Source organism: Euprymna scolopes, chromosome 28, assembly GCF_053919585.1.
Source record: "Euprymna scolopes isolate OS-2025 chromosome 28, ASM5391958v1, whole genome shotgun sequence".
Classification (NCBI taxonomy): domain Eukaryota; kingdom Metazoa; phylum Mollusca; class Cephalopoda; order Sepiida; family Sepiolidae; genus Euprymna; species Euprymna scolopes.
The window spans coordinates 72217653-72243930 of record NC_136509.1 but is presented as its reverse complement, the minus strand read 5'-3'; the positions used below and the strand labels follow the sequence as shown (position 1 = coordinate 72243930).

The 26278-nt window shown below is 34.7% G+C and overlaps 1 protein-coding gene across 2 annotated transcripts in view; it reads right to left on the bottom strand.

Moving 5' to 3' along the window:
- Positions 1-26278, bottom strand: part of LOC145249691 (centlein-like) — a 1118615-nt gene that overhangs the window by 415978 nt on the left and 676359 nt on the right. For both annotated transcript variants that reach the window (XM_080111490.1, XM_080111491.1), the window contains exons 11-12: positions 10271-10399; positions 5391-5491 (exon numbers count right to left, since the gene is read on the bottom strand). In XM_080111490.1, coding sequence (XP_079967616.1) covers positions 5391-5491; positions 10271-10399 — 230 coding nt within the window. The remainder of the gene's footprint in view (positions 1-5390; positions 5492-10270; positions 10400-26278) is intronic.

Here is a 26278-nt window from a genome sequence, read left to right as displayed (position 1 = left end):
TCTTTACCTGCTCTCTTTGGGAAAAGCAGTGACGCGCAGAGAACTTTTTCAGAGCAGGTGCTCAAGTAAAAAAACGGCAAAAATACAGCAATGAACACAGTCTTGATGAGGCACAGGCCTATAATACATTCCTCTGAAAAGGGCACTTTTAAAACAGGAGTAAAAGGGAAGGTACTTGGGCATCCTAGCACCCCCCTCTACACATCCCTAGAGACAAGGTTGGTTTATGGCAAATCGCCTAAAGCACCTCTACCAGGAAATGCCGACAGAATTGCTCAGGTATTTTTTAGTAGCATCAGAGTGTGCTAAGTCTTGTGCACTGATCCATCATCCCTACCTTTCAGTCTTACGACACGTCCTCTCACAGTTGAATAGAGGTCGATACCTCGTATTATTATTCATCGGACTACTGTTCGCATCTTGAGTGTGATTTTCACAATGTTTCAGTTGATGTAACCTCCGACCTTCTTCAGGTGTATCTTTTCGAACTCAAAAATGTTTCTGTCGAACTCGGGAATTTGGACAGAATTTCGAGCGGAACCCTTTATTTACTTCACGGGAGTAGCATGCTCTTGTTCCGTCAGCCATGACTAGATAGAAGTCCCGAAATTCCCGAGTTCAACAGAAACATTCTCGAGTTCAACAAGATACGCGTGAAGAAGGTCGGAGGTTACATCGACCGAAACGTTGTGAAAATCACACTTAAGATGCAAACAGTAGTCCAATGAATAATACTACGAATAACCAATCCTAATCTCAAAAATTCAGAAACGTCAGGTTGATATCTGAATTACAGAAAATTGTGGCACATTTTTCATTGGAAAAATAGGGAAGAACAAGGAAAGTTAATTCTAAACAAAAGAAACTTTGAAATTATAAAATAAATAGTAGATTAAAAGAAATAAAAATTAAAAAAAAAAGAAGATATTAATTTGTCCTTTTGGCATCATGTTGAACCGTGGATTAAATATCATCTGAACCGTGGATTAAATATCATGTTGAACCGTGGATTAAATATCATAGCAAATCTCCCAACTTTGAGATGAAGAAATAAATATACTAGAAAAGATCTTCCATGCCATATTAGAAAATACACAGGAAACTTGTTGCCAGGAAGTTGGCATTAATACATGACCAACGAGATGACGTGGAAATGGTGTTTTCTACAGAAATCTGTACATTTTTATTTATTCTTTTATTCTTGTTCACACTCAGGCAAGACATATTGCCACTTGCACGTAAGAAGCTATTATTTAGGATCATGTCTACAGTGGACTATGTAAGGAGTTGAGCGAGATATGGTTTACATGACATTTAAATTTCTGTATGTCAGTATATTTAGGGAAGCAGGAAGCAGGGAGAGAATTCCAAAGTCTAGGAAAAAAAACAACTATTAAACTAGAAGGCTTTCCAGAATCTAGAGGCCTCCACAAAGAAGGGATGGGATTTTGTTGCTAAATGGATTTGTCGGAGTTATGTGCATCGAGGAGGTAAAAGTGTTATGAAATCATCAGAGCATATTCCATTAAAATACTTGTAAAACAAGCACAAGGATGTAACATTGCAGTGATGGGACAGGGGTTAGAACTTGGTTGATAGTGCAGGATGATTTAGATTGATTGATATTAGATTGGAGGTTCTTTTTTGGACTCAGTCTAAGAGCGAGAGACTAGTGATGTATGCTCAGATGTGGCAACAATACTCCATACATGGGCGAATGGTAGGTTTGTAGAGGCATAGGATACTCTTAAGTATAAGTAATTTTTTGGAGGGAACCTATTTTCTTTGCAGCAGTCTTTGCAATGTCGCCAATGCATTTGTTCCAATTCATGTTGTCTGTGAATGTGAAGTGTTACGAGAACCCACCCATTCACTCGTAATGGATTCTTCTAATCGATATAAAAACCCTGAATCTAATATTCTCGTGGGGAATTATTGCGATCCAACACAAGACAACAAGTTAACTTATTAAAAGTAAAACATATCGACAACCATTTCGTTGTAATCACTATCTTGTACAATAAAAGCGTTGTTCAAGTTTTTCTTTATGAAAATACAGTAACCAGGGTGCTGGAAAAATATTGTATTCCACATCGTAACCTGAAAAAAAACAAAACAAAACAAAAAAAAACGTATCCTAGGGGCACCGTATCCTGGGGGTTCTATTGCATAAGGAAAATGTGATTTCATCATGAAAGAAATAAAATATTTGGGACTTATCGACAAAAACAGTAGAGACAAGACCTGGAAAGGGCCACAGTCGGCTCCCAAAAATATTACAAATTATGGGGGTTTCGTGAGCTATTACTATACATTCATTCCCAATCTGAACAAGCTACTAAAAACGGTCAAAGGAACATGTGGTAAATTCCATTTCTCTCTCATTATTACCCAAAACTAGATATCATTGTCACTTGCGATGCAAGCTCATATGGAATAGAGGATTGTATCTTACATAAAATGCCAGATAGAAGTAAAAAAAAAAAAAAAAAACCTACTACACACGCTTCAAGATCTCTGCAGCCGGCAGAAAAGCACTATTCACAAATCAAAAAAGAAACTGAGCTCCAATCTATGGCCCCCCCCTCGCCAAACTTTCACAAGCAACACCCGTCTAGCAGAAAACACTATCAATAATTTCCCCCATTCTTTATCTGTGCCTAAACCTAAATGTAGATTCCATGAACTAAGCTTCTTTCTTAGAACTGCACGCCTATGGAATTGTCTTCCATTTTCCTGCTTTCCAGCTGACTACAATATGGTTGTCTTCAAGTCTAATGTAAACAAGTTTTTGATGAGCCGTTCCACTTAAATTAACAAATTTACCGAATTTCCATTACTAACGATTACTATATTGTTCAATTTAACCCTTATCCTCGAATGGTCTCTTGGCCTTGATAAGTGGTGATGCCTATGTAAAAAAAAAAAAGCTCTTGTTATTATCTTCACAGTTACAAAGTTCCACCAATATTTACACGGGCGATTTTTTATATAGTAGACCCTTCATAAACCTCTGTTGACCATTTTTAGGTCAAAGATAAGGTTACCCCTCTACACAGCAAATAAACTGCTAGTGTACGGCACTATTCCGCTGAATTACAATTTCAAGTTAGAATACTTCTCCAAGTAGACCGGACATGTGGACGAACTTTCAAGGTTGGTTCTGCGACAGAGTGAACCTCTTGAGGACTTAGTAATTGTTCGCTTTTGTATTGATAATGAAATTAAAACCATGATGTGGAATACTATCAGAGACCTTCCAGTCACACTGCATGCAATTAAATATGAAGCACAAAAAGATGAATCTATTACAAAAAAAGATAAAGACTTTCATATGGCTCATGCAGGAATAAAAAGAATAAAAAACCTCATGAGTAGTCATGTATATTGGCCAAAAATGGAGGAAGACATTAAAAGCATGGTCGATACATGCAAGTGTTGTGTTTTGACGGCAAAGGTACCCCCCCCCTGATCACTTTTATGCCATGGCACAAAACAGATGAACCCTCGTCTAGAATTCATATCGATTTTGCAGAGTTGCTAGAGGATTGGTATTACTTAATTGTGGTGGACAGCTACACAAAATGACCAGAAGTGCTCATTTGTAAGAGACCCACTACAGAGGTAGTAATTAATTTCCTCGATGAATTATTTGCCCAGTTTAGAGTTGTCAACTGTTTAGAAAGTAATAATGTGACTCAGTTTACGTCCATGGACTTCAAGGAGTTCTGTGAAACTTTTAAAATTAAACATGTCACGACTCTTATCTCGGCATTGTTTCTCGTTAGCCTGGACTTTTCCTTGCCAATAGATTCAAGCAGTGCCAATTCAGGAGAGGTGTATCAGCGATTGCACAACCCTTGCCTAATAATTTCACATACAGCTACCCTTACAGAGGGTGTCCATTGTCTTGTTAATAATAATAATAATAATAATAATAATAATAATAATGATAATAATAATAATTTGGTATGTTGCCTGTTGATGCCAATCCCCTCTTTTGGAGGAGGGTAATATTGGTGGGTATCTGGGTGGTTGATAGGTGAGAATCTATAACTGTAAGCTAATTCACCACCCACCTACCCACATCAACCCTCACCCCCTCCAAAAAGAGGGAAGGGATTGGCATCAACGGGCAAAATATCAAAGCATTGAAGAAGGTCAAGGAGGAGGGAAAGACTGAGGAGAGAAAGCACTAGACAGACCTCTACTGGATGAGTGCGAAGAGGGCTGGGACTTTGGGGAGTTTTATTTCGATCCAAATTCCAGTGAAGACTAATGGTCTCTGCCAACGAGAAATCAATGTTACGATAACACAAATTCATCTGCAAAGGTTATAAAAAGAGGTGGAAAGTACTGGAGATCTAGGGAGACTTGTTGTCACTCAGACTCTAAAGAACACAACAGGTTTTTCTTAAAGAGAAATCTTTGATGGTGGTCTGTGTGACTACTCCTAGTGGGTAAATAATAATAATATTCGTTCTGAAATAGCAAAATTTCTGTCTGAAATTTGCTCTACCATATGATAATGATCATAACTAATTAATGTTTATATTTTTTTTTTCATTTTAAAATTCTTTAAATGAAATTTCCAGATTTTAGAAAAAAAAAAAACGCTGATAGATTTAAAATTTATCCCTTATATATTTCAAACGAAATCTCTAGATCTAGCTGGAAAACTACTAAATTTGCAACGCTGTTTATCGAGCATTCGATTTTATGATGTTACTAACCTGGGTGCCCGGCGTTGTCCGGTTGTTTGTGGGTGTAAAAAAAAAAAAAAAAAAAAAAGAAGTTGTAGTAGGCAGGCAGGCTCGAACCCATGCCGCGAAGGCGGAAAAGAAAATGAAAAAGAAACCTAACGTCTTACCGGTACGCCATGATATGACAGGAAGCGTTATGCATTCAAATTAAACGAAGTCAATCAAAAAGATCACTTGTAAAAATGGCATTCCTTTTAAACCTCCCACGAAGGCCATTTTTAATTTAGGAGAAAAGCAGCTAGGCCAAAAAAAGGGGGCACTCTTGCAGTATCCAAATACATAGTAATTGTCTCAATATGAACAGTTTCTCCTACATTGACCAAGGAGCAATTACAGAACAGATACTACCCGGGTGAAGGACAGGTTCTGGCGGTTGTGTTCGATTAATTTCACTTTATTTATATGAAAAAGACAAACAAACACTCGAAATGACGACATGGAGGGAATTTAAAAAAAAAAAAGATAGAGACAATGTCCGTTTGCGTATCTGAGATATTACGATCTAGGAAGTATAAGAAAACTTCTCCCGGAATCTAACTGATGCAAGAACCCTAATGCAAAAAAAAAAAAAACAAGGAGATGAAAGCAAGCAAAAAAAAAAAATAGTAATAATTTAACCGAACTGACCTTCTCTTTCTTGATCCAAGGTCAATCTCATTTCATGAAGTGATGCCATACTGTGGCTGTGCTGCACTCGCAAATTATCAAGTTCTTCTTGAATTTCCAGTCTGAAACAAAAAGAAAAATTGAATTTAAAGATTTTTAGAATATTAATACTTACAATTTATATTTGTCCTTTGTTTAAGTGATCCAGGGAATGTACCTGGGTGTGTCTGGAATGGTTATTACAACCAGGTTTTTTATCAAATACTCAGCATTATCACTGGCAGGGTCGATCAGTTGAAAAGTACATCTTGTATAAAATAATTGAACACAACGTTTTTTTTTTTTTTTTTTTTAAATATGCAAATATAATTCTTTTATCTTGACAATTGGAAGAGCATTTTAAAAATTCGAAACGTTGAACTGGTATGCAAGCCATCCGTTCTCAACAAAGTTGAGTGTCCAACTTTTTGCAACTGTCCATGACAGTCTCCCAATATCAACTGGATATTTCTTTCTCTCGTGATGATGAAAACAAGTGAGAGAGATGAAGAAAGAGAAAAATACATATTCAAAACATTACCAGGGATGGGACGATTCCAATATATTTCAATTATTAAATTCCCGATTCTGATACAATTACCGATTCCGATCCCTTATAAATCTGTGAATATTTAACTATAAAGTTGCTATTTTTCACGATTATTGTAAAAACACGTTAGTTGTTGCAGATGTTTTCTCAAACGTAAATATACATTTGTGAGAGATGATCTATCGATTATAGTTTAATTAATAATTTAAAATCAATAGACATTCACTATTTTAGTATTACTATCAGTAGCAGAAGATTTCTCTTTAAAGAAAATCAAATAAAAATGCCAATTAAAAGAATCGTTTTTGGTATCGGAAAATAGGTACAAATTTTTCCGATTCCAATGCCCTAAAAAGTTCTGATTTTTTCGATTCCCGAGTCCATTTCAGCATCCCAACACTAGTTATTACAACCAGGTCTTTTATCAACTACTCGGCATCATTACTGGTCCATTAACTGAAAATATAAATTTGTTGTTGTCATATTTGGGCTGGCTCCTAGACGAGGTTCAAAAGAGAGTCGCCAATCTGATAGGTCCCAAACCTTCATCTAAGCTTCGACCTCTGTCCCATCGATGAAATGTTGCATCCCTCTGTCTGTTCTACAAGTACTTTAATGGTGAATCTCTGACGAACTGCAAGCACTTATACCCCCTCGACATAAATACCCCCCGACCAAGCCGACAAGCAGCTAAATCCCACCGCTTCATAGTAGAGATCCCTAGATGTAAGAGAGCCTTCTACTCCAGTAGCTTCTTCCCCAGAACTGCTAGACTTTGGAATTCCCTTCCGGGTCCCTGTTTTCCCAACTGTACTGACATGTAGAAGTTCAGGTGTAACGTGAACTGACGTCTTGCTGCCCAACTCCCTACATAGTAACCCTGATGCTTATGTCACTGATAGTAGCCCCCCCCCCCCTACATCAAAGTGGCAATGTGCCTTGTTTGGGGTAAAAATGTAATAATAATAATAATAAGAAGAAGAAGAATAATGAGCGAGGTTTTTTAATATAAAAATAGAATTCTTTTATTTTGACAACTGGAGGAGCATTTCAAAAATCCAAAACATTGAGCTGGCATGCAAGCCATCTGTTCTGAACAAAGTTAAGGGTCCAACTTTTCGCGATTGTCCATGACAGTCTCCCAATATCAACTGAATATTTCTTTTTCTCCGTGATGATGAAAACTAGAGAGACAGAGAGAGAGAGAGAAAAATACGTAATCAAAACAAAGAGACTGAAATGTTAGTGTTTTACAATCCTGGTTTCGGCCAAGTAGATCTAAACTTTTTACCCACCAACCTTGATTGCATAAACAACCTGGCCCACTGATGTGCACTGACATTTCGAGCAGATAATGACACTGGCTTGATTTTACTTGTCTCTCCAAAATAGCGAGACAGGTCGGGTATAAGTAACTCAAGAAGTCTGTTGTTGCTATTGCTAAATGTGTCAGACATCTATACAGAGCTCACAAAGATCATTCCTCAGAACTGCCTGGTCTGCATGAAGTCCTCATTATAGTAAGTTGGCAATTACGTTAGCTAGTGTGAATTTTGACAAGGGTCACACTTAATGTATGCTATAACCCTAATCTGCAAAACAGGATCGTTCTGAGAGACGGGTGATATAAAATTGAGGCAGAAGCAGCAGGTCAAAGGTTAGACAAAACAGAGATGATGAATGATGTTACGTTTTGCGAGTTGAGACAAAACTAAGTATTTCAAACAAGTCTGTCGTTGGAAACCAACTATGAGACATCAAATAATGTGAGTCTGCCATTGATTGTACAAAGTAGTTGAGCAATAATGTAGAAAACTTGATAATCTAAGCAGAATGTTACCTCAAGTCTGTCCGTTTGTGTAACTAATTTCACTTAAGTAAGAAAGTTAAGAAGTAAATAATTAGCTAAGATAACATTAATCTCTCCTTCCTGAGTCAATTATCTACAAATAAAACTTTGAAGAAAACTCAGTGAACATCTCCTTATGTCCCCTTTCCTCATGAAAAGAATGTTATTTCTACAGCAATCACTAGACCAAACAGCAACAATAGAAATAAACAATTATAAAAGAACCGAGAAAAACATATGTCTAAACACCTCTTTTATTTTGTTATTGAAAATGTAACACAACTAGGCTAAGTGTTCGTTCCGTGGGCGGGGGCATGTATAGGGTGTCCCTAAAGAAGCTGAATTGATCAAATATAAGATAGAACAATAGAAGCATCAAACTAGCCCCAAAAGATTTCAGAGCATCTAGATTAACCTTACTAAAGTCATCATGAGTTGTTACACCATCAAGGAGCCGATATTTATTGTAGAGAAGTACTTTCAGTTGAATTTAAATTTCAAATCCGTCAGCTTCTTTTGGGACACCTTGTATGTTCAACTGTGTGTATTCGCTGCACAGGCCGTGATCATCCATTTATGGTGCTGGTCCAAAGTCATTGTTTGATTCGGACATTGTCTCAGCCAGTGCTACAATAGAAGAATTCGCCCTCCAAACCAAACAACAACTCGAATTTAAGACAAGTAACAAATGTTTATTTCTGGGAAGGTTATAATGATACCTGTTTTATTCTATTGAACAACAGATTTATAAATAAGAATTTTTAACACGATCAAATCAAAATGTGTTCAATAACTGAGAACCCAAGAGTATATCAGTCCTTTTTCGGACCATTTAATGCTGACAAAAGTAATTTTGGAAAAGTTTTTTATGCTTCAAATTCTTTATATCTTTAAATATTTATTTATGATGTCAAGTTTGATTGTTTTGTAGAAGAAAAATGTTGCTCTTTTTTTTTTTTACTTTGCAGAACATGATTGATTTTTTCAAAGGGAAAAGAAAAAAAAACATGAAGATAAATGTTTGATGCATTTTTAATCAGGGAACCAGTATCTTCAGACAGCCTAATCTGGTAGCACCAGATGCTTTAACTGATATTACCACTCTGGATCAATGGACCTGGAAGCAATGGTAACTAAGGAGAAACTCCACATTCCCTTCAGGCCTCAAATGAGACATCAATACCGGGTGTCTTTTAAGGTCATATTCAAGACTAGAGACGCCAAGAAAGCAAACTTTGATTCACCTACCCCTCTGCTGGAATATATATAGACATCTTCATCTTCTTCTCTATAATATAAATCTTAGTGTGTATGTCTGTATATCTCACTAAATATTTTGACACACGCGATCAACACTGACAAAATTGGTATCGTTTGAAAGCTCAGTCTCTCGATCGACATATATAAAAAAATTTGGCCAAAACCATTAATTCCTTCACCTGAACTGTTTTTTACAAGGAGGGGTCACTTTTTTCGTCAACATTTTTGCAAAGTCATCATACGTTTTGCAATGACCAAGCTTAATTTGAACGGCGGCGACATCGTATGTCATGGTGGATGCAGCAACTGAGTCGTTTGCTTTTTGTTTTTTTTTACTTCCTTTTTTTCTTAGCGTTACAGGTTTGAGCCTGCTAACTACATTTTTTTTGTGCTTAGAGCTATGATAATCTCGGGAAGACAAGTAAAGACAATGGTTTCCCATTGCTTCCTATCTCGATTCTGGGGGTGTATCTCGCCCCGTGAGTTAAATGCGTCCAGACACCAACATAAATATTTCTACGACTCGGTCACCCATCTGGTACTGGCCAGGCTCATTGTTGCTTAACTTTGGTTATCTGGTGAGAACCTGTGTTTCAACGTGATTGTGCCGTATATCATAAAATAAGCATGTTCAAAATACCAAATAAATTTTTTAAAAATTAGACAGTAAAAACTAACAGACATAAATAATGCACACAACAATGTCTGCAGTTTTTTGGGGGTTTTTTTAAATCTAAATATTTTATCGCCCATGTCAGACTCTCTTACAGAGGCTGAAAGGAGTCCGACAAAGGGGACCAAAGATAGGTCTTCTGTGTATTTGAAACCGACGGTACCAATGTTGTTCTGATTTTCTGTAACATATACTTATGTAGAACACGGACAATACTATTTTTTAGATAGGATTTTCAATAAAAATTCAAGTTTTATAATAACATTTGTTTATTAAATTGTCAGGTGAAAATACAGAATAGTTACAAAACGCCCTCCCCTCCTTATGTTAAGAGCGGGTTTCTAAATAAAAATGGTATGATATTAGCATGAACTGTATTCTGCATAAGAACCTATATATCTTATACTAGCAGGATGAAAATACCAAATAAAAATAAAATATAAAAATAAAACAATAAAAACCAACGGACATAAAGAATACACACAGTTTATTTTTTTCTTTTCCTAAAATCTAAATATTTATATACTTACTTTTCCCAAATCAAATTTTTATTCTGAAGTTTGAAATGTGCTAACTCGTTCCAGACGGAATCGGAATTTTCATGTTGCAAGTCTTTCGGCTTTGCCCTCACCAGATTGCTCGTCTTCTGCCTTGGATTCCTGCGACAAAAACACAACCAAATTCCATTGTAAAAAGAAATACCTTCACTTAATCAATCACTTATTTCATGCAATATAGCCAAAAGCCAAAAGAAAAGGAGAAAATACTATTTCCTGTAAAAACAGACAAACAAAAATGACGAGCCAACTGGACAGAGGGCACACAGGTGGAGGTCTGGGTCGCTTTTGATAGTCAACAATAAAGAGTTGATTGAGAGAGAGAGAGAGAGAGAAAGCTCGTTAGCCTCCGGGAGAAGGGTAGAATAAGGCATGGAACTTGCTGGAAACATTGGTCTCGGAATTTTAAATTGATCTCAAAATTTCATCTTTTATGAAAAGAATCGTTTTACCATTTAAACAATTTGTATTTATTCATAGATGCTCAGTCGGTCGGTCTGTCATGCTTATGTAAGAAATAGTAATTTCCATTGGCCTGTTATGCTTATATACATAGTTTTATTTCTCGTTAAGTTACAATACATTTCAGTAATGAGTATATTAAAGAAATTAAAATAACTAACAAAAAACTTAGGCATGAAACCCTAAGAAAATTTGGGGGAGGAAGTCGAAGGTCTTTCTGTTATCTACGAAACTTTAGATTATTTGAGATTACTCTTAATCGACACCTTTCACCACAATACCGCATTCACACAGTGGCGTTAATCCTACTTAAAGAATCCCAAACGTTTTAAAAATATGATAAATATGTACATGCGTGTATGATTTTTCTTTTAATAAAATATGGGATATGCAAAACGTTAATTTTGAATAATTTATCTTGATCTGTCATGCTTATGTAAGAAATTTCAATTAAAAACTGACTTTCAAATTGACTAGCTTATCACTAAGGCTATGAGAAGATAATATTCTTTTCATTATTTTGACTCTCAAGTATATATCAGTTAATATCTTATATGTTTTTAGATAGAGTGATGTGGCCCTCGATTGATGAATTGTGTCTGTGTCGGATATATACTCGAGAGTCAAAACAATGACAAGAATATGCTGTTGTCATAGCCGTACTTATCACTGACCAAGTTTTTATTTATCGTTCTTTCTCTTTTTATTGCTTCCTTCCATGTTTTTTCTTACCCTTCTCCTTTAAACTACACCTGCTACTTTAACTGTTCTATATCTATTGATCAAGAACTCTCAGCCGTTCTTTCAATGTGACCATACCACTGAAGTCTTCTGTTTTGCAAAGCTTTTCCTATACTGACCAGGTTTAATCTTCCTTTCAGTTCATCAAAACAAAGCCGGTACTTAAGACTCATATTAAACATTCATCATAACATTCTGATATCATTTCTCTTCATGCAGCGCATGTCCTCAACCTTCACTGACCAAGTTTCATTTAGAGAGAGAGAGAGAGAGAGAGAGAGAGAGAGAGAGAGAGAGAGAGAGAGAGAGAGAGAGAGATAGGTATATAAATAAAAATAAAGAGATATGTGGAGAAAAGGAGATAAAGACGGTTATATTATTAATTATGATGTGAGAATCCCCACCAGCCCCTGACCACCAGCAAGATCCATCCTATGCCATAAGAATGTCTGCAAATGTGATATCAGGGCAAGTGGCATCGATCTAACAGGCTGGGAGTCCGCAACTGGAGACTGTAGCTGCTGGAGAAGAGCTGCTAAGGCATGCTCCAAAGGGAAGTAAGAAGAGAGACAAGCTGTTGAAAGAGAGAAGAGAGCACAGACAGCTGAGGGCTGAAACCCATCTCACACAATCAGACACCACCTACACTTGTGGCATCTGCAATAAAGTCGGTTGATACAGGATAGGCTTGCACATTCACAGTGCATCCTGAAATTCGTCAACGGACTAATGTGAGTGAGGTGTCCTCAACTCTCACTCGACAGGTTTCACTTCCATACATCACCACACTGCATATACATGAGTCTTTCTTTGGTAACGCTCTGCTAGTTTGTAATGACAAAACTGAATAATACAGATCTAACTTGAGTGGAACTATTCTGATGATCATTTTACGAACTGCACCTGAGATATTTTGGTCTCTTTAAATAAACGAAAGACTTATATGAACGCTATTGAAGTTTTTTTTCTTCTAAATAATGGGTAGAATAGAAAAAAGAAATATGCTTATAAAGGTATATTTGTTGAGCTAAAAAAAATTTCTCTTGGAAGTTTTTGCTTTGCTTTTTTTTTGTTTTGTTTCAGAGGGGGTGTTTTTCAATTCTTGCATGACAGATTCTGTTTATTATCCAGGTTACAAAGTAAAGAAAAGAATTATATAAAATAGAAAAAAAAAAATTATTCTTGAATTCTTCAACCCTTTAGGCCCTAACCCCCAATTGAAGACAATTTCAACATATGGCATTTGTAAACGACAGGCAATATAGACACAGGCACCAAACAGTACCTGTGTGTGTGTGTGTGTGTGTGTGTGTGTGTGTGTGTGTGTGTGTCTCTCTCTCTCTCTCTCTCTCTCTCTCTCTCTCTCTGTATATATAATTATCAATAAAATAGATGTCTACAGATGCGTGTTTCAACGTACCTATGCTTCATCAGCATAGCTGACTATATGATCCCATAACCACAAAGCTTGTGGTCGAGTGCATAGCGGTAATGCATTCAAATATATCTATACATATGTTTATATTTATATGTAGACATTTATATGCATATATTCGTCCACGTTCTAGAATATGGGGCGACTAGAATGTAAGGGAGACAACTTCCTAAAAAAAACTCCCAGGGGAACTAACACATATCGAAATGCAATTATCGCCATTGACAACAAAACTGTACACACACACACACACACACACATATATATATATATATATATATATATATATATATATATATATATATATATATAGAGAGAGAGAGAGAGAGAGAGAGAGAGAGATAAAAAAATAATAGCAAAAGAGAAAAATCTCAAATTCATTTGAATGTATATGCGTATATAATTGAGTTTAAAACACACACACACACACACACACATATATATATATATGTTGATACGATAGCGTGTGTTATTTTGTGTGTTACGCTTACATCTTTTCTCTTCTGACTGATTGTCGTTTAATTTTTATGACCTTCCATTTGTTGTAATGAATAATTTTACCAAGAATTCTTCATAAGTTTTAGCTTCGGTTTCGATTATAGCTGAAGGAACTCAAGTTATACATACATACATGTATTTTTATTTTTTCCATAAGTTTTGGTTTCAGTTTTGATTCAAGCTGATGCACCCAAGTCATATAAATATATTTTTTTTCTGTTTTAAATCACAACTGCATCACATAAGAATCGATAGAAAATTGACTCTATAATAATATATACGAAATATGCATGAATTAAAATGTCATATTTTGCGTCCCTGCTAGCTTAGATATATACTTTTGCAGTTTTAACAAAAGAGCTACAGTGATTTCAGGGCGTCTCCATTTACGCTGAACAGCCATAAAAGTCAAACATCAATATATTACATATGAAAGAGTCCGTTGTATAATTTCCACAGGTCCTACTAGTATATATATATTACATTACATATATATATATATATATATATATATATATATATATATATATATATATATACTAGCAGGGAGACTGGACATTGTCCAAGATTAAATGAGGATCAACAAATGTTTTGCCCTTTCATACTTTTATTGCCATTAAAATCGGTGAAATCACCCATTTTTTAATCAAATCGATTGATTTACCTGTTCTAGTTCAGAACACTCCGTCCCGTTGTGTACTGGGAGGAAGCTTCACATGCCTCCTCGCAATGACTACAATACATTGTAGTTTACATTGCACTGTAGAGAATCTAATGTTGATTTTATAAAATCATCTGTAACTAATGGCTTAAAGTTTAAAATACAAAAGTCAAGTAACAAGGTCCGATTGTGCTCTAAACAGAAACATTCATTTTGAACGCGCCCCTGTCTTATCAAAGAACCTATTGTTGATTTTATTAAATTATTTTTACATAATCACTTGAATTAAAGTTAATCGTACCAAAGTCAAGTATCAGAATTGAATGGTGCTCTAAAAAGAAACATTTATTTCGGCCGCATCCGTCTTATAAAAGAATCCACTGTTGATTTTATAGACTGGACCTTTCTGCTTGTGCAGTGATAAAACTTCTCAAATGAACTTGTGATGTTCGGTTATATAAAAGTGTTAACTTTAGTCTAAATCTAACCTTTTCGATTATCGATTTTCGATACTTATCAGACGCATTCCGATACAAAACCTACATAAGAATACTCCCAGATACATGAAGTACCTTCATGTGAAATTAAAAATAAATCAGTGCAGTTGTTTTTGAGTCCATAGGAAACGAGCTCACACATACATACACACACACAAAATACCTTACATATAATAGAATATATATATATATATATATATATATATATATATATACTAGCATGGGTACCCGGCGTTGCCTGTGTTGACATGAAATTCCGCTTGAAACACGCCTGCTATACTAATCATTTTCATCATGGGAAACGTGGATAACCCTCACAACAATTTCAAAAATAAAAGAATGGATAAAAACATGGAAATGTAATCGCTCCCAAAAAGAAGTATCTGATACCCTCTCCACCAGATATTTCGATAGAAGGAATCACTGTCCTAAGAAAACTCACGATTTTGTGAACCTAAAAATAATAACGTTTATACACATTAATGCGTGCGTTTATTTTTTATTTTGGTAAATGTGTAGTTTAGCAGCGTAAATTATTTGCCAGACAAAAAAATAGTTGTTAGACCAAAACGCTGAAATAAAACCAGAAAAAAAATTTAATTTTTATTATTTTTTTATCATTTATATTTATTATTCGACGCCGCTATATTGCTTTTAAAATCTGGCCTTTCTAAGGTTTAGCAGATTGGCCTTTTTAAGCTCTTTTATGAACTATGTTTTGGCCGCCATATTTTTTGAAAGAGCGTAAAAAAAACAAATTTGGCCTTAAAAAAGCCAATCTATCAAACCTAAAAAAGGCCAAATGTTAAACATGTAAGGCGTGCATAATATAATATAGATATTACATTATAAAAAAATGTATATATAGTACAAACTACACTCTTCCTATGTCACAGAAATCAATATAATTCCCCCAAACAGCCTCAATAATTTATTTCGTTCCTAATGTAATTATCGCTAGACGTCACATCCCTATTAGCATCTTCTCTACTCTTCTGATGAGAAGCATTAGGATTCGAAATACCATCGCATAAAGAGTTCTCACTTGCCCTACACCCCTAACTGATGTATAATTTTATTAAATAAATGAATAAATCTCTCTCTCTCTCTCTCTCTCTATATATATATATATATATATATATATTACTATATAGATTTTATACCTTTATTTTCTATCTTTAATGACATTATATATATAATTATTACCACACGGCCAACCTCAACCGCGAGAAATATCGTTGAAATTTAAAGATTTATTTTTAAATGTCGTCCATAGTGATCTAATGATTATAAGATCATGATCTGCGCATGTGAGCTTAATTGACCGACTTTCATATCAATTGTAAAGTGCTCAACAAAAAGAACCCAGTTCTTAAAGGGGTTGACATTATTATTATCATAATATTTTTTAATACCTACAGACACTAACGTTTCATCATTTCGGGAATCATCAGTGTAGGGTGTCACGATTACTGCCGGTCATACATCATATATATATACATATATATATATATATATATATATATATATATATAAAATTTCAGGTTAATATTTTCCAGAGGTAAAGCGACCATACAAGAGTGCTCAATACCAGAGTAGGACAAGATATACTTTTTATTTGTTTTACATGCTTATGTAAAATAAATACAAAGTATACGCATGCATATATATGTATATGAAACTTAAAATTGAGGTGAAGAAACCTAGAGGCTCAACATTTCGCCCATCTTATGCGGACTTTCTCAAGAGAGATGGCCAATGATAGATGTATATATAAGTACATACATATGTATATTATAAATAGATATATGTAGGTATGCAAATACACATATATATGCATATATAAATACATATATGTATGTATATACATAAATAAATATATATGTATGTATATCCATAAATATATATATATATACGTGTATGTATATATATATATATATATATATATATATATATATATATATATATATATATATATATATATATATATATATATATATATATTAAATTATATATACAAACAATATAGACAGTAAGAAAATACAGCTATATTTGCATTTGTAAACGATACAGTCAGAAGAAATTGAACTTTAAAAAAGCAAAACATAAAACCCCAATCATTTTCAGCTTCTTTCTCAATTTTCCTGACAAATTCCAACTGTTAAAGGTCTCCACCTGAATGAAAGACAGAAGTGCATTTACTGCATTTTAATCCTGTCAAGCTATCGGTTAAAGGAGGGGGGAGATTTTTCTAGTGAAGGGTGGTGTGCTTATCAGGTCTGGTTCTTGTTTTCTTTTGTTTTCCTTTTTTTTTTTTTTTTTTTTTTTTTTTTTTTAGGAAATGGCAGCACCATAGGTAGATACTACTTTAAAAAAAAAAAAAAAAGAAGATATCAAAATACAAATTGACATTTACAAAAAAAAAAAAAAAAAAAAAAAAAATCCAAACAAGAATCATAGGAGAGGATACACGAGTGAGGGTATCATTTGAGCCCAAATGCCCAACTTTGTACAGTGATATAGCGATGCAAACAGCTGCGTTCAAGATGTCCGATACGTGAGATAGTGATAAACACCCACAGATCCCAAACGGGAAGACACCGCAGACTGGGTGAGACAAAGAAACGGATATGTTTGATTGAAAAATATGGCAAGTGCCTATCAGCGAGAATCTGGACAAAGTCAGGCAGGGTTGGCGGCCCATGGGGGGGGGGGCGGAAATGTCGAATTTTTCATGAAAGGAAAATAAGCTGTTGTCGGTCTGATGTTGTAGGCACGTATAGTGCACCTCAACAGTCAATGGTTTCAATCTTTCATGAAACAGTATCAAATTGACACAGGGATCACCCCAACCTCCCTTCACGTCCTCCCACCTCTCATCCTCCTCATTCTATCTGCTTAAAACTTGGCGCTGAAAGGAAGTAGGTGTCTTGAATTGAATACCAAAAAATAAAATGTGCCTTTTATCAATCCAGTAATGGAATCCATAAAAAGGAAAAATATAAATTATTTGAGTGAACATGATCCACGTAATTTTATAAAAAAAATTCTACCATTTCTGAAGATATCTCAATCCCGACACAATCCTCTACCTGTGCAAGAGATAAATACATCCTAATATGATTTTGATTCTCGAAAATGTAAAACTTAATCTTAAAGAATTAACTAATTTTCGGGAAATCTGAATTGGTGTCAAATACTGTAGATCAAATTTCACACAAATCTGAAATATTTGAACTTGCAAATGGGAAATTCTCTCATATTATGTCTTCCAAACTGAAATTTAAAGAATATTCATTAATTGATGTCTAATAGGCAATGTTCAAATTTCAGAAAATATCAGAAATAGCTGAACTGTCGTAAACCTTTTACACCTTATGACCTATGCATGAACCTAAATTAAACTAAAATTATGATTGATATTCAGACTTTTAAACGTAGCAGCTGTATTTGCAAAATCCATAATAATTGGGTAATCGTTTTAGGAGTTGATCCTATGCATACAAATGTCTAACTTTATGCAAATATCTACATACAATGTTAGGTAAATAAAAAGAAAATGTTTACACGATAATTTGCACAGCAGCGATGTTTCCAACAAAGCCTTCATCAGATAATGATTCTGAGTTCTGGTATGGTTTGGGGGCCGAAGCATCATTACCACTAACCCAGAAGGCTCCAGCAGTATCTGACGATATCACCAGACTTAGATGGATTGGCGTCACTTTGTAGGATTGCCATATCCATGCTGATGCAGATAGAGGCTTATTTTGTATTTTATTTATTTATTCATTTTTTTGTAGTCTTACGGAGCTAAAAAATATTATTCAAGACCATGAAGGTTGAGCTGGCAATAAAACCTCGTCATCAGACTTCGAGTTTCAGAACTGGTTTCAAAATCCGGTAAACGATGTCCTTTTCTTCTCCTTACAACCTCTTTCTTAAAGAAGAGATATTGCGAATCCATCTCTATTCTATCGTTATTGCCATGCCAAGTGCTCGACTGAGCTTCAAACTATGGTCCTCTTTGTAAAATATTCGCAACAAACACTTGTCTAGCTACAACCGCAGTCAACAATTTCCCTTAATTTTTACCTGTGCCTAAATCTAAACGCAAATACTATGAACAACGTTTCTTAACTGCCCGCCTATGGAAATCTATAATGCAGGGCTGCTTTTCATCTGACTACAACATGATCGGTTTTAAGACCAATGCAAACAACAATATAAACAAGTTTTTCTTAAATAATAAAATTCTAGCCAATTCCCACGACTATCCATTATTGCGGTGTTGTCTTACCGACCTCTTGACACTCATTAACCCTTATCTTCGAGTAGCTTTAAGGCCTTGATATGCTGTGACTTCCTTGTAAAAATTTAAAAAATAATAATACAGTAACTAAAACAGTTTATTTTTTTAACGATTATTAGATGCTTAACGTATTGGCGTTAAAATCAATTTAATATGACATAGATAGCAGGTAAAAACACATTTTATAAACTAATAAATTAGCCAACACACTGGCATAAATTCAAGGTGAACATCTGTACTGCTCGTCGATAAAAAAAATTAGAACCGAAATAGTTCAGACGAAATGAAGTAAAACATTTTGGTAAATTATATAAATCTAGATTTTTTAGTCCATTAAAAACGGGCAAAAGTTATAGCCTGTTGACTTAGAATCAGTGTTTTATGCCAAATTGATGGTTGAATATTATTTAATTTGTGTTTATTTTTGTATTAAATACTAATCCTTATTAATCCGTAACTTTGCATTGAACAGATACCATAATACTTACTTCGCTACACCTTATAAATTGAAATGGCCAAACAAAGCGGAATATAATGCAGATGATAATCTATTGCAAAAACACAAGAATTATGTTGTGAAATATTTTAACTGTTTTGAATGAATTAGTTTTATTCTTTTCGTCTCAACCATTCTCCATTCCAATTTTTCTCTGAATTACTAATGTCTGAAACTCAAACTATTTTTGTTTTATTGCATTCCAATGTTACGCTCCAGTTTAGTATTACTCTCAGGTCCACTCTAACCCAGAGTGATAGTATCTTTCAATGACACATCTATCCTACAACCCACATTTCCTATGTGGCCTATTACTACAAAAAACTATATACACTGAGCACTGCATTCACTGCTGTTTTGCTTGAGAGATTAGTAAAGTTTTCCGAGGAATAAATGATAAAAATAATGGCAGTGAGAGTTACAAGGCTGTTAAAAGTAAACCCAACATATACTTTCTATTCTCCTTATTAGTAAAAAGGTTGCTGACTTTAAATCCTTTAAAATATTTGGTCCTTCTAAATAACCTATTTAACTGATGTTGGTCTAAATAAGGCAGATAGTCAGAAACTGGCTATTTAGATTGTTAGAAGCACATGTAAATTGTCATTTCTAAATTTTTGAGATGAGGATTGGTTATTCGTATTATTTGGATTCATTGGATTACTGTTCTCGGGCATGATTTTCACAACGTTTCAGTCAATGAAACTGCTCACCTTCTTCAGATATATCTTGCTGAACTTGGGAATGTTTCTGCCGAACTCGGAAATTTGGATGGAAATTCAAATAGGACCCTTTATTTACTTCACAGAGGTAGCATGTTCTTGTTCCATCAGCCATGACTGGATAGAGGTCCTAAGTAATTTGCAATTGTATTTTTCGGTCGCCCACACTGAGAATTGAACCTTCAACCTATAGAAGAATATCACTTTTACAATTAATTTTGCCAAGTACTCTAACTACTGCGCCAAAGACCTGTTTCACAGAAATAGTTCGCACACATGAGAGAGAGAGAGAGAGAGAGAGAGAGAGAGAGAGAGAGAGAGAGAGAGAGAGAGAGAGAGAGAGAGAGAGACTAATATCATCTTAACTAATAATTAAGTATCTTACTTAAGGATAAATAGGTGAACACAGTAAAAGGATCTTAGGAGAGTATTTCGCTCTTGACGATTATCAAAATTTTCCTTTCAGCTAGTACAACTTTATGAGTGATCTCTCACACATAAACCCATAGACAAACTGCGCCCATTTTGTTTCTACCTAAACCTCGACATCTATGACACCCGGTGCCATTAGACTGACATTTCTTTGTTTTTACTTTCAAGTTAACCTTTATAACCTCGTACTTAAAGTTCAAATTTCTCTTCCTGTAATCTTTTATGGGAATTGACTTATGTCACAAACTTTGTGTCACTTCGATCTGTACTTAGTTCAACCCTTGTCAAGATTGTCACTAGCTGAAGTACTTGCAATTCGACATAGTGCCATACATTATGTAACATTACATTTAAAAATATTGTGTCATGGATAGGAGGTCACCGGAAAAGGTAGCAATTAAGCTGATTAAATCTCTTTCATTTCTGAACTGCGAAAGAGAATAGGCATGTTTTGAAAGGGTTGCTTCCATTCCTTATCGGTGATATATATCAGAGGTTCTAAAAATGAAGGAAAATTAAATTTTGATAGCATAGGAATATGTGTGCAGAACAGGATACTTTGATGGTATGGCCACGTTGAAAGAATGGATTAAAAATCTTAGGCTAATTGATGTAGAATAGTTCATTAGCTTAGTTTTTTTTTTTTTTTTTACGGCATATCATATCTTTTGAAGGTTATTTAATGCCGATTCTGGTCATTTTAGCAAGATTTTTATGTTTAAATTTTTTTTTATATCATCCAATGTTTATTCATTGTTTTTGACTTCATTATTTTGTAGAGAAAAAAAGTTTTTCTTTTGGGTTTTGCAGAACATGACTGAGTTTTGTAAATAGAGAGGAAAATCAATATTTGATGCATTTCAGGTCTGGAATCCGGTGTCCTTAGACAGGCTGGTCTGGTAATACTAGTAGAATAGCTGAGGTAGTAGGGTCAGTTTACAGGGGAAAGCCAGGGAAAACATTGAAGAAATCGATAAGGATGAACTTTTAAAAAAAGAGGTATGAATCAGGACTTGGACCAGACATAGGTTAGTTTGGAAGTCAGTTTCTAAAGACCGTCCAATGCATGCCATGTAAAATGGATATTAAACCGATAATGATAAGCTCAGCCTGGGGAGGGGGGTCCCGGGTTCCTTGACACGAAAGTCAACAGTGTATAGGCCATTGTTGAGACAACTTATTTCCTGTTGACTGACATATGTTTCTGATTCTGTGTCGATCTAGGAGGTTCTTCCTCCCAGGTTTTGTCTTCTCCCTTTGGGGTTAGTTTAATACTAATCACATGAGGGAATGCTGGTGGAGACTGCTCAGGCATTTTTTTGCAGACCAAAGGGGTTTTTTCTCTAGAGTGCTGGTAGTTTAAATCCCACTTTCCAACCTTTGTATCACATCATTTTCCCGTGGGAGGAAGATGAATAGAGACGATATGCCTCGTAGTTTAAATGTTATTAGCATACAGGGAATGCCGCCAGAGTTGCTAAGCCATTTTTACAGGCCAGAGGGCTCTTCCTCTACGGCACTTGCTCTTCAAATCCTACTTTCTGACTTTTGTGTCAATCATCCAGCTGTGAAAGGGAGATAAACAGAGACAATATGCCTAGTGGCTTAAGTATGGGGAAGGTCGATACGCATCATAGTTTAAATAGCGGTAATGTCACCGAAGCTGCTAACGAATTTTTACAGACCAGAGGGCTCTTCCTCTTTGGCACCGACTCTTCAAATTCCAAATAGTAGCCCCTTACGTCTAAGTGGCGATATGCCTTGTTAGGGGGTAAATGTGAGTACCCCCCTCCCCCCGCCCAAAAAAAAACTTTCTGACCCTTGTCCGTCCATGGATAGAGATAAACATCAACGATATGCTTAGTAGTTTAAATGTTATTAGCATATAAAGAAATGCCACTGGAGCTGCTAAGGCATTTTTTACAGATGCACGTCTCTCGTGGTCGTCGTATTATTATTATTATTATTGGTGGTGGTGGTGGAGGAGGATCGGAAAACAAAACCAGTCCATAATTTCTGCATGTTATGATCTTATTGATCTGCGACGTTATTATTCCTTTCTCGTGTTGTTTCCAGAAAATATTTTCACTTTATATTTGATGTGGGGAAGATGGGGGGGGGCAACGAACAAAAGTTTGCATCTTCAGAATAAAATTAAAAAACAACAATAACAAAAAAAAAATCTTTTTGTCATTTGTTGGCAAAGGAATGCATAACAAAATCACAAAACGATTCCACCATTTTGTGATGAAATTTATCAAAGTTGTGAATTCTCAAAAGGTTCGTCTTTGATTCCAGTTCCAAGAAAGAGAGAGAAAAACAAAACAAAAAACGATAAAAGGCGAAAACAAATTTTACCATTTGTTATTAGTATCAAAATTGCATCGATTGTTATAATCAGAATTTAAACCAATGGAACCGCAGACGAGATTTACCTGCTGACAAGATGCTTTTTTTTTATCATTATTCTTTAAAATCTTCAGAAGATTCTGTAAACTGGTACTGCACTTGGTACATGGCTACGATCGTTGTTTTGTTGGTTCTTTTTCCGTTCTAGAGGTCGTTCGTATCTTGGAAGTACTGAGAAGACGCAAACAGTAAACTGATTATCTGATTATTCCTTTATTCCATGGAGTTTCCAACCATCCCCACTGTTTTAGAATTTTGTTACTGTTCTATTTTTCATCTCCATTCATAAATTTCAAGTGGAACCTTTTTGATCTATATATTTGTATATTACCTTTAAAACATTCTCTCATACTCTGAAGTTTTCAAACTATGTGCTAACCAACAAAATTATAGCTAGTCTATATAAATATTATTTTCCATGGAGTTTCCAACCATCTCCATTGTTTTTGCATTTTGTTACAGTTCAATTTTTTATCTTCTCTAATATAGTAAATCTCACCTATCTGTTTAAATGTATGTATGTCTGTCTAAAACTTTTGACAGAGGCCACAGATTTTCACGAGATTGGTATCATTTTGAAGCTCAACATCTCGGACGACAAATATCGAAAAATTGGCCAAAAACATTAATTCTTTCACCCTCAACTAGGTAGTTTTTTACAAGGAGAGGTCGATTTTTTGTCAGCCATTTTTGCAAGTCATCGTATCAGTTGGATTGCCTTTGCCTAATTTGAACGTTCCAACTTCCGGTTGCGTCATGAAGCAGCGGTAAAACGTCAGATTTTCTTTCACTTTCTTTTCCGCCTTCGCGTCACGGATTTGAGCCTGCCTGTCTACTACCACTTTTTTCTTCTTTTTTTTTTTTTTTTTGCTCAACACCCACCTCCACACAGCCGGGCAACGCCGGGCACCCAGGCTAGTGATTCATAAACTTCAAGTTGAATATTCTTTTTGATCAATATATTTCTATATTACCTTTAAAACATTCTCTCATACTCTGAAATTTTCAAACTATGTGCTAACCAACAAAATTATAGCTAGTCTACATAAATATTATGTTGCTAACTGTTTTTTTTATCTGAGGATAAAGGCTATTCTTAGAAACTCCATGGAATAGGAAATAATCATTTTTAATCTGTATCCCTTGTTTCGAATCATAAATCTTTTAAATTCTAATTTGCAACATTTTAACTTACTATAAAACCAGGTCTCTTGATGCCTGACTGACTTTGAATAAGACCAGAAGTCTTGTGTCGCTTCACGATATTTTTTAGACTGAAACAATAAATTTATTGTTTCAGTCTAAAAAGATATCGCCAGGCGACACAAGATTATGTCAGTCTAAAAAGATATCATCAGGCGATACCAGACCTTTGGTCTTATTGAAAGTCAGTCATTTAAACGACTGGCCCTGAATAAAATCAGAGGTATCTTGTTACCTGACGATGTCTTTTAAGACTGAGACAGTAAATTTATTGTAGTGACTTATGGTTATCTTGTTAATCTAAATTGAATGAAATAATATCTTGCTCTTTTTAATCGAGCACTATCAAGAACTTCCTTGAAATTCAATGGTTTTTACCTTTGTATAATTTTAACCGGGAATAAATTATAGATGACTTCTTTATAAGTAAAATAAAACTATATATATATATATATATATATATATATATATATATATATATATATATATATATATATTCTGGATTTTTATACGTGCAACTAGTCTTGAAATAGTACAGTAGACAGAATTAAGCATTAAAAAAATAATACAACAGTACAATTAATAAAAGTAATAGTATGGTTTCAGCTTCAGACAGACAGATACCAAATCTTCATTAGCATATTTGTATATAAACAACAACTGGTAATAACACGTATTCGGCTTTAACACTGTACTGCAGTTACACTGTACCACCACTCATAAGAATTGTCCCCGCTAGCATCAATCCGAAAACTATATAGATATATTATAATTCAGCAGAAAACTTATGGCATACTGTACTTTAGGGTAATTGCGCCAACTAGCTAAAAATGCTCTTTTGCCAACCACGCATATAAAGAGGACTTTTTTTTAGTTAACGCAATTACCCAAAAGTACGGTAATTAATATTTTATAAACACACTCCGATAAATTCAATACCGACATTATCTATCCTTGTATGTTTCAGGAATTTATTATCAATTCAACCGTAAATGATAACAATTATAAGCATCTCATCTTCAGCACAACAATGGATTGATAAATAATAACAAACACATGAACACAATAAAATGTAGAAATCATATTTACCTTTTTCTTTTAATAAGATATATATATATATATATATATATATATATATATATATATATATATATATATATTCAATTTTTCTTTACATAAGCATTTGTTTGCTGCTACATGATTAAGCATTCCGCTTTTGAATGTAGGCTTTATTGCCTGATGAGGTCTCTAGTTACTAAATGTTACTAAATAATAGAAAGCTGAAACATGCTCATTACTGTGTAGCAATAAATTACTGCTTATGTAAAGACAAATAGAAAGTGTAACTTGCTCTACTTCCGTCTTCAGCACTCTTGTATTAACCTCGTTATATTTCACTGGTTATCTTGCCTTTAAAAAATAGCACACCCATATATATATATATATATATATATATATATATATATATATATATATATAAAGGTGACCTTGTCTGTTTGTCTGAGGAGAACGGTCTTTACCAAACTTTTCTGTCAATTTTTGATCTACATACTTTAAGCTTGATATATGGGGAATATGGAACTGTGGAACAAATTTGATTTGGTCTTTAAAGGTGCAGAGACCTAGAGGCCCTCCGCCTCCGTCTTAATTTCATATATATATATATATACATATACACACACACATATATATATATATATACATATACACACACACATATATATACATATACACTCACACACATATATACATATTTTTTTTTACACAGTGATCACCACTTATCAAGGCCCGGAAGCCACTCAGAGATAAGGGTTATTGCAAGTACATTACGTTAGTGTGGAGATTTGATGAAGTGTTTACTTAAGGGGGCGTTTCATTAGGAATTTGTTAACGTTGGACTTGAAGACATCCAAGTTGTAGTCCGGTGGGAAGCAGGCAGACGGAACAGAGTTCCACAGGCGTGCAGTTCTAAGAAAGAAGCTTTGTTCATGGAATCTACGTTTTGATTTAGGCACAGATAAAGAGTGGAGAAAATTTTTCACAGTGGATTCAGGTAGACGGGTGTTTTTCGTGAAAGATTGGCGAGGGGTACCAGAGATTGGAGTTCGGACGA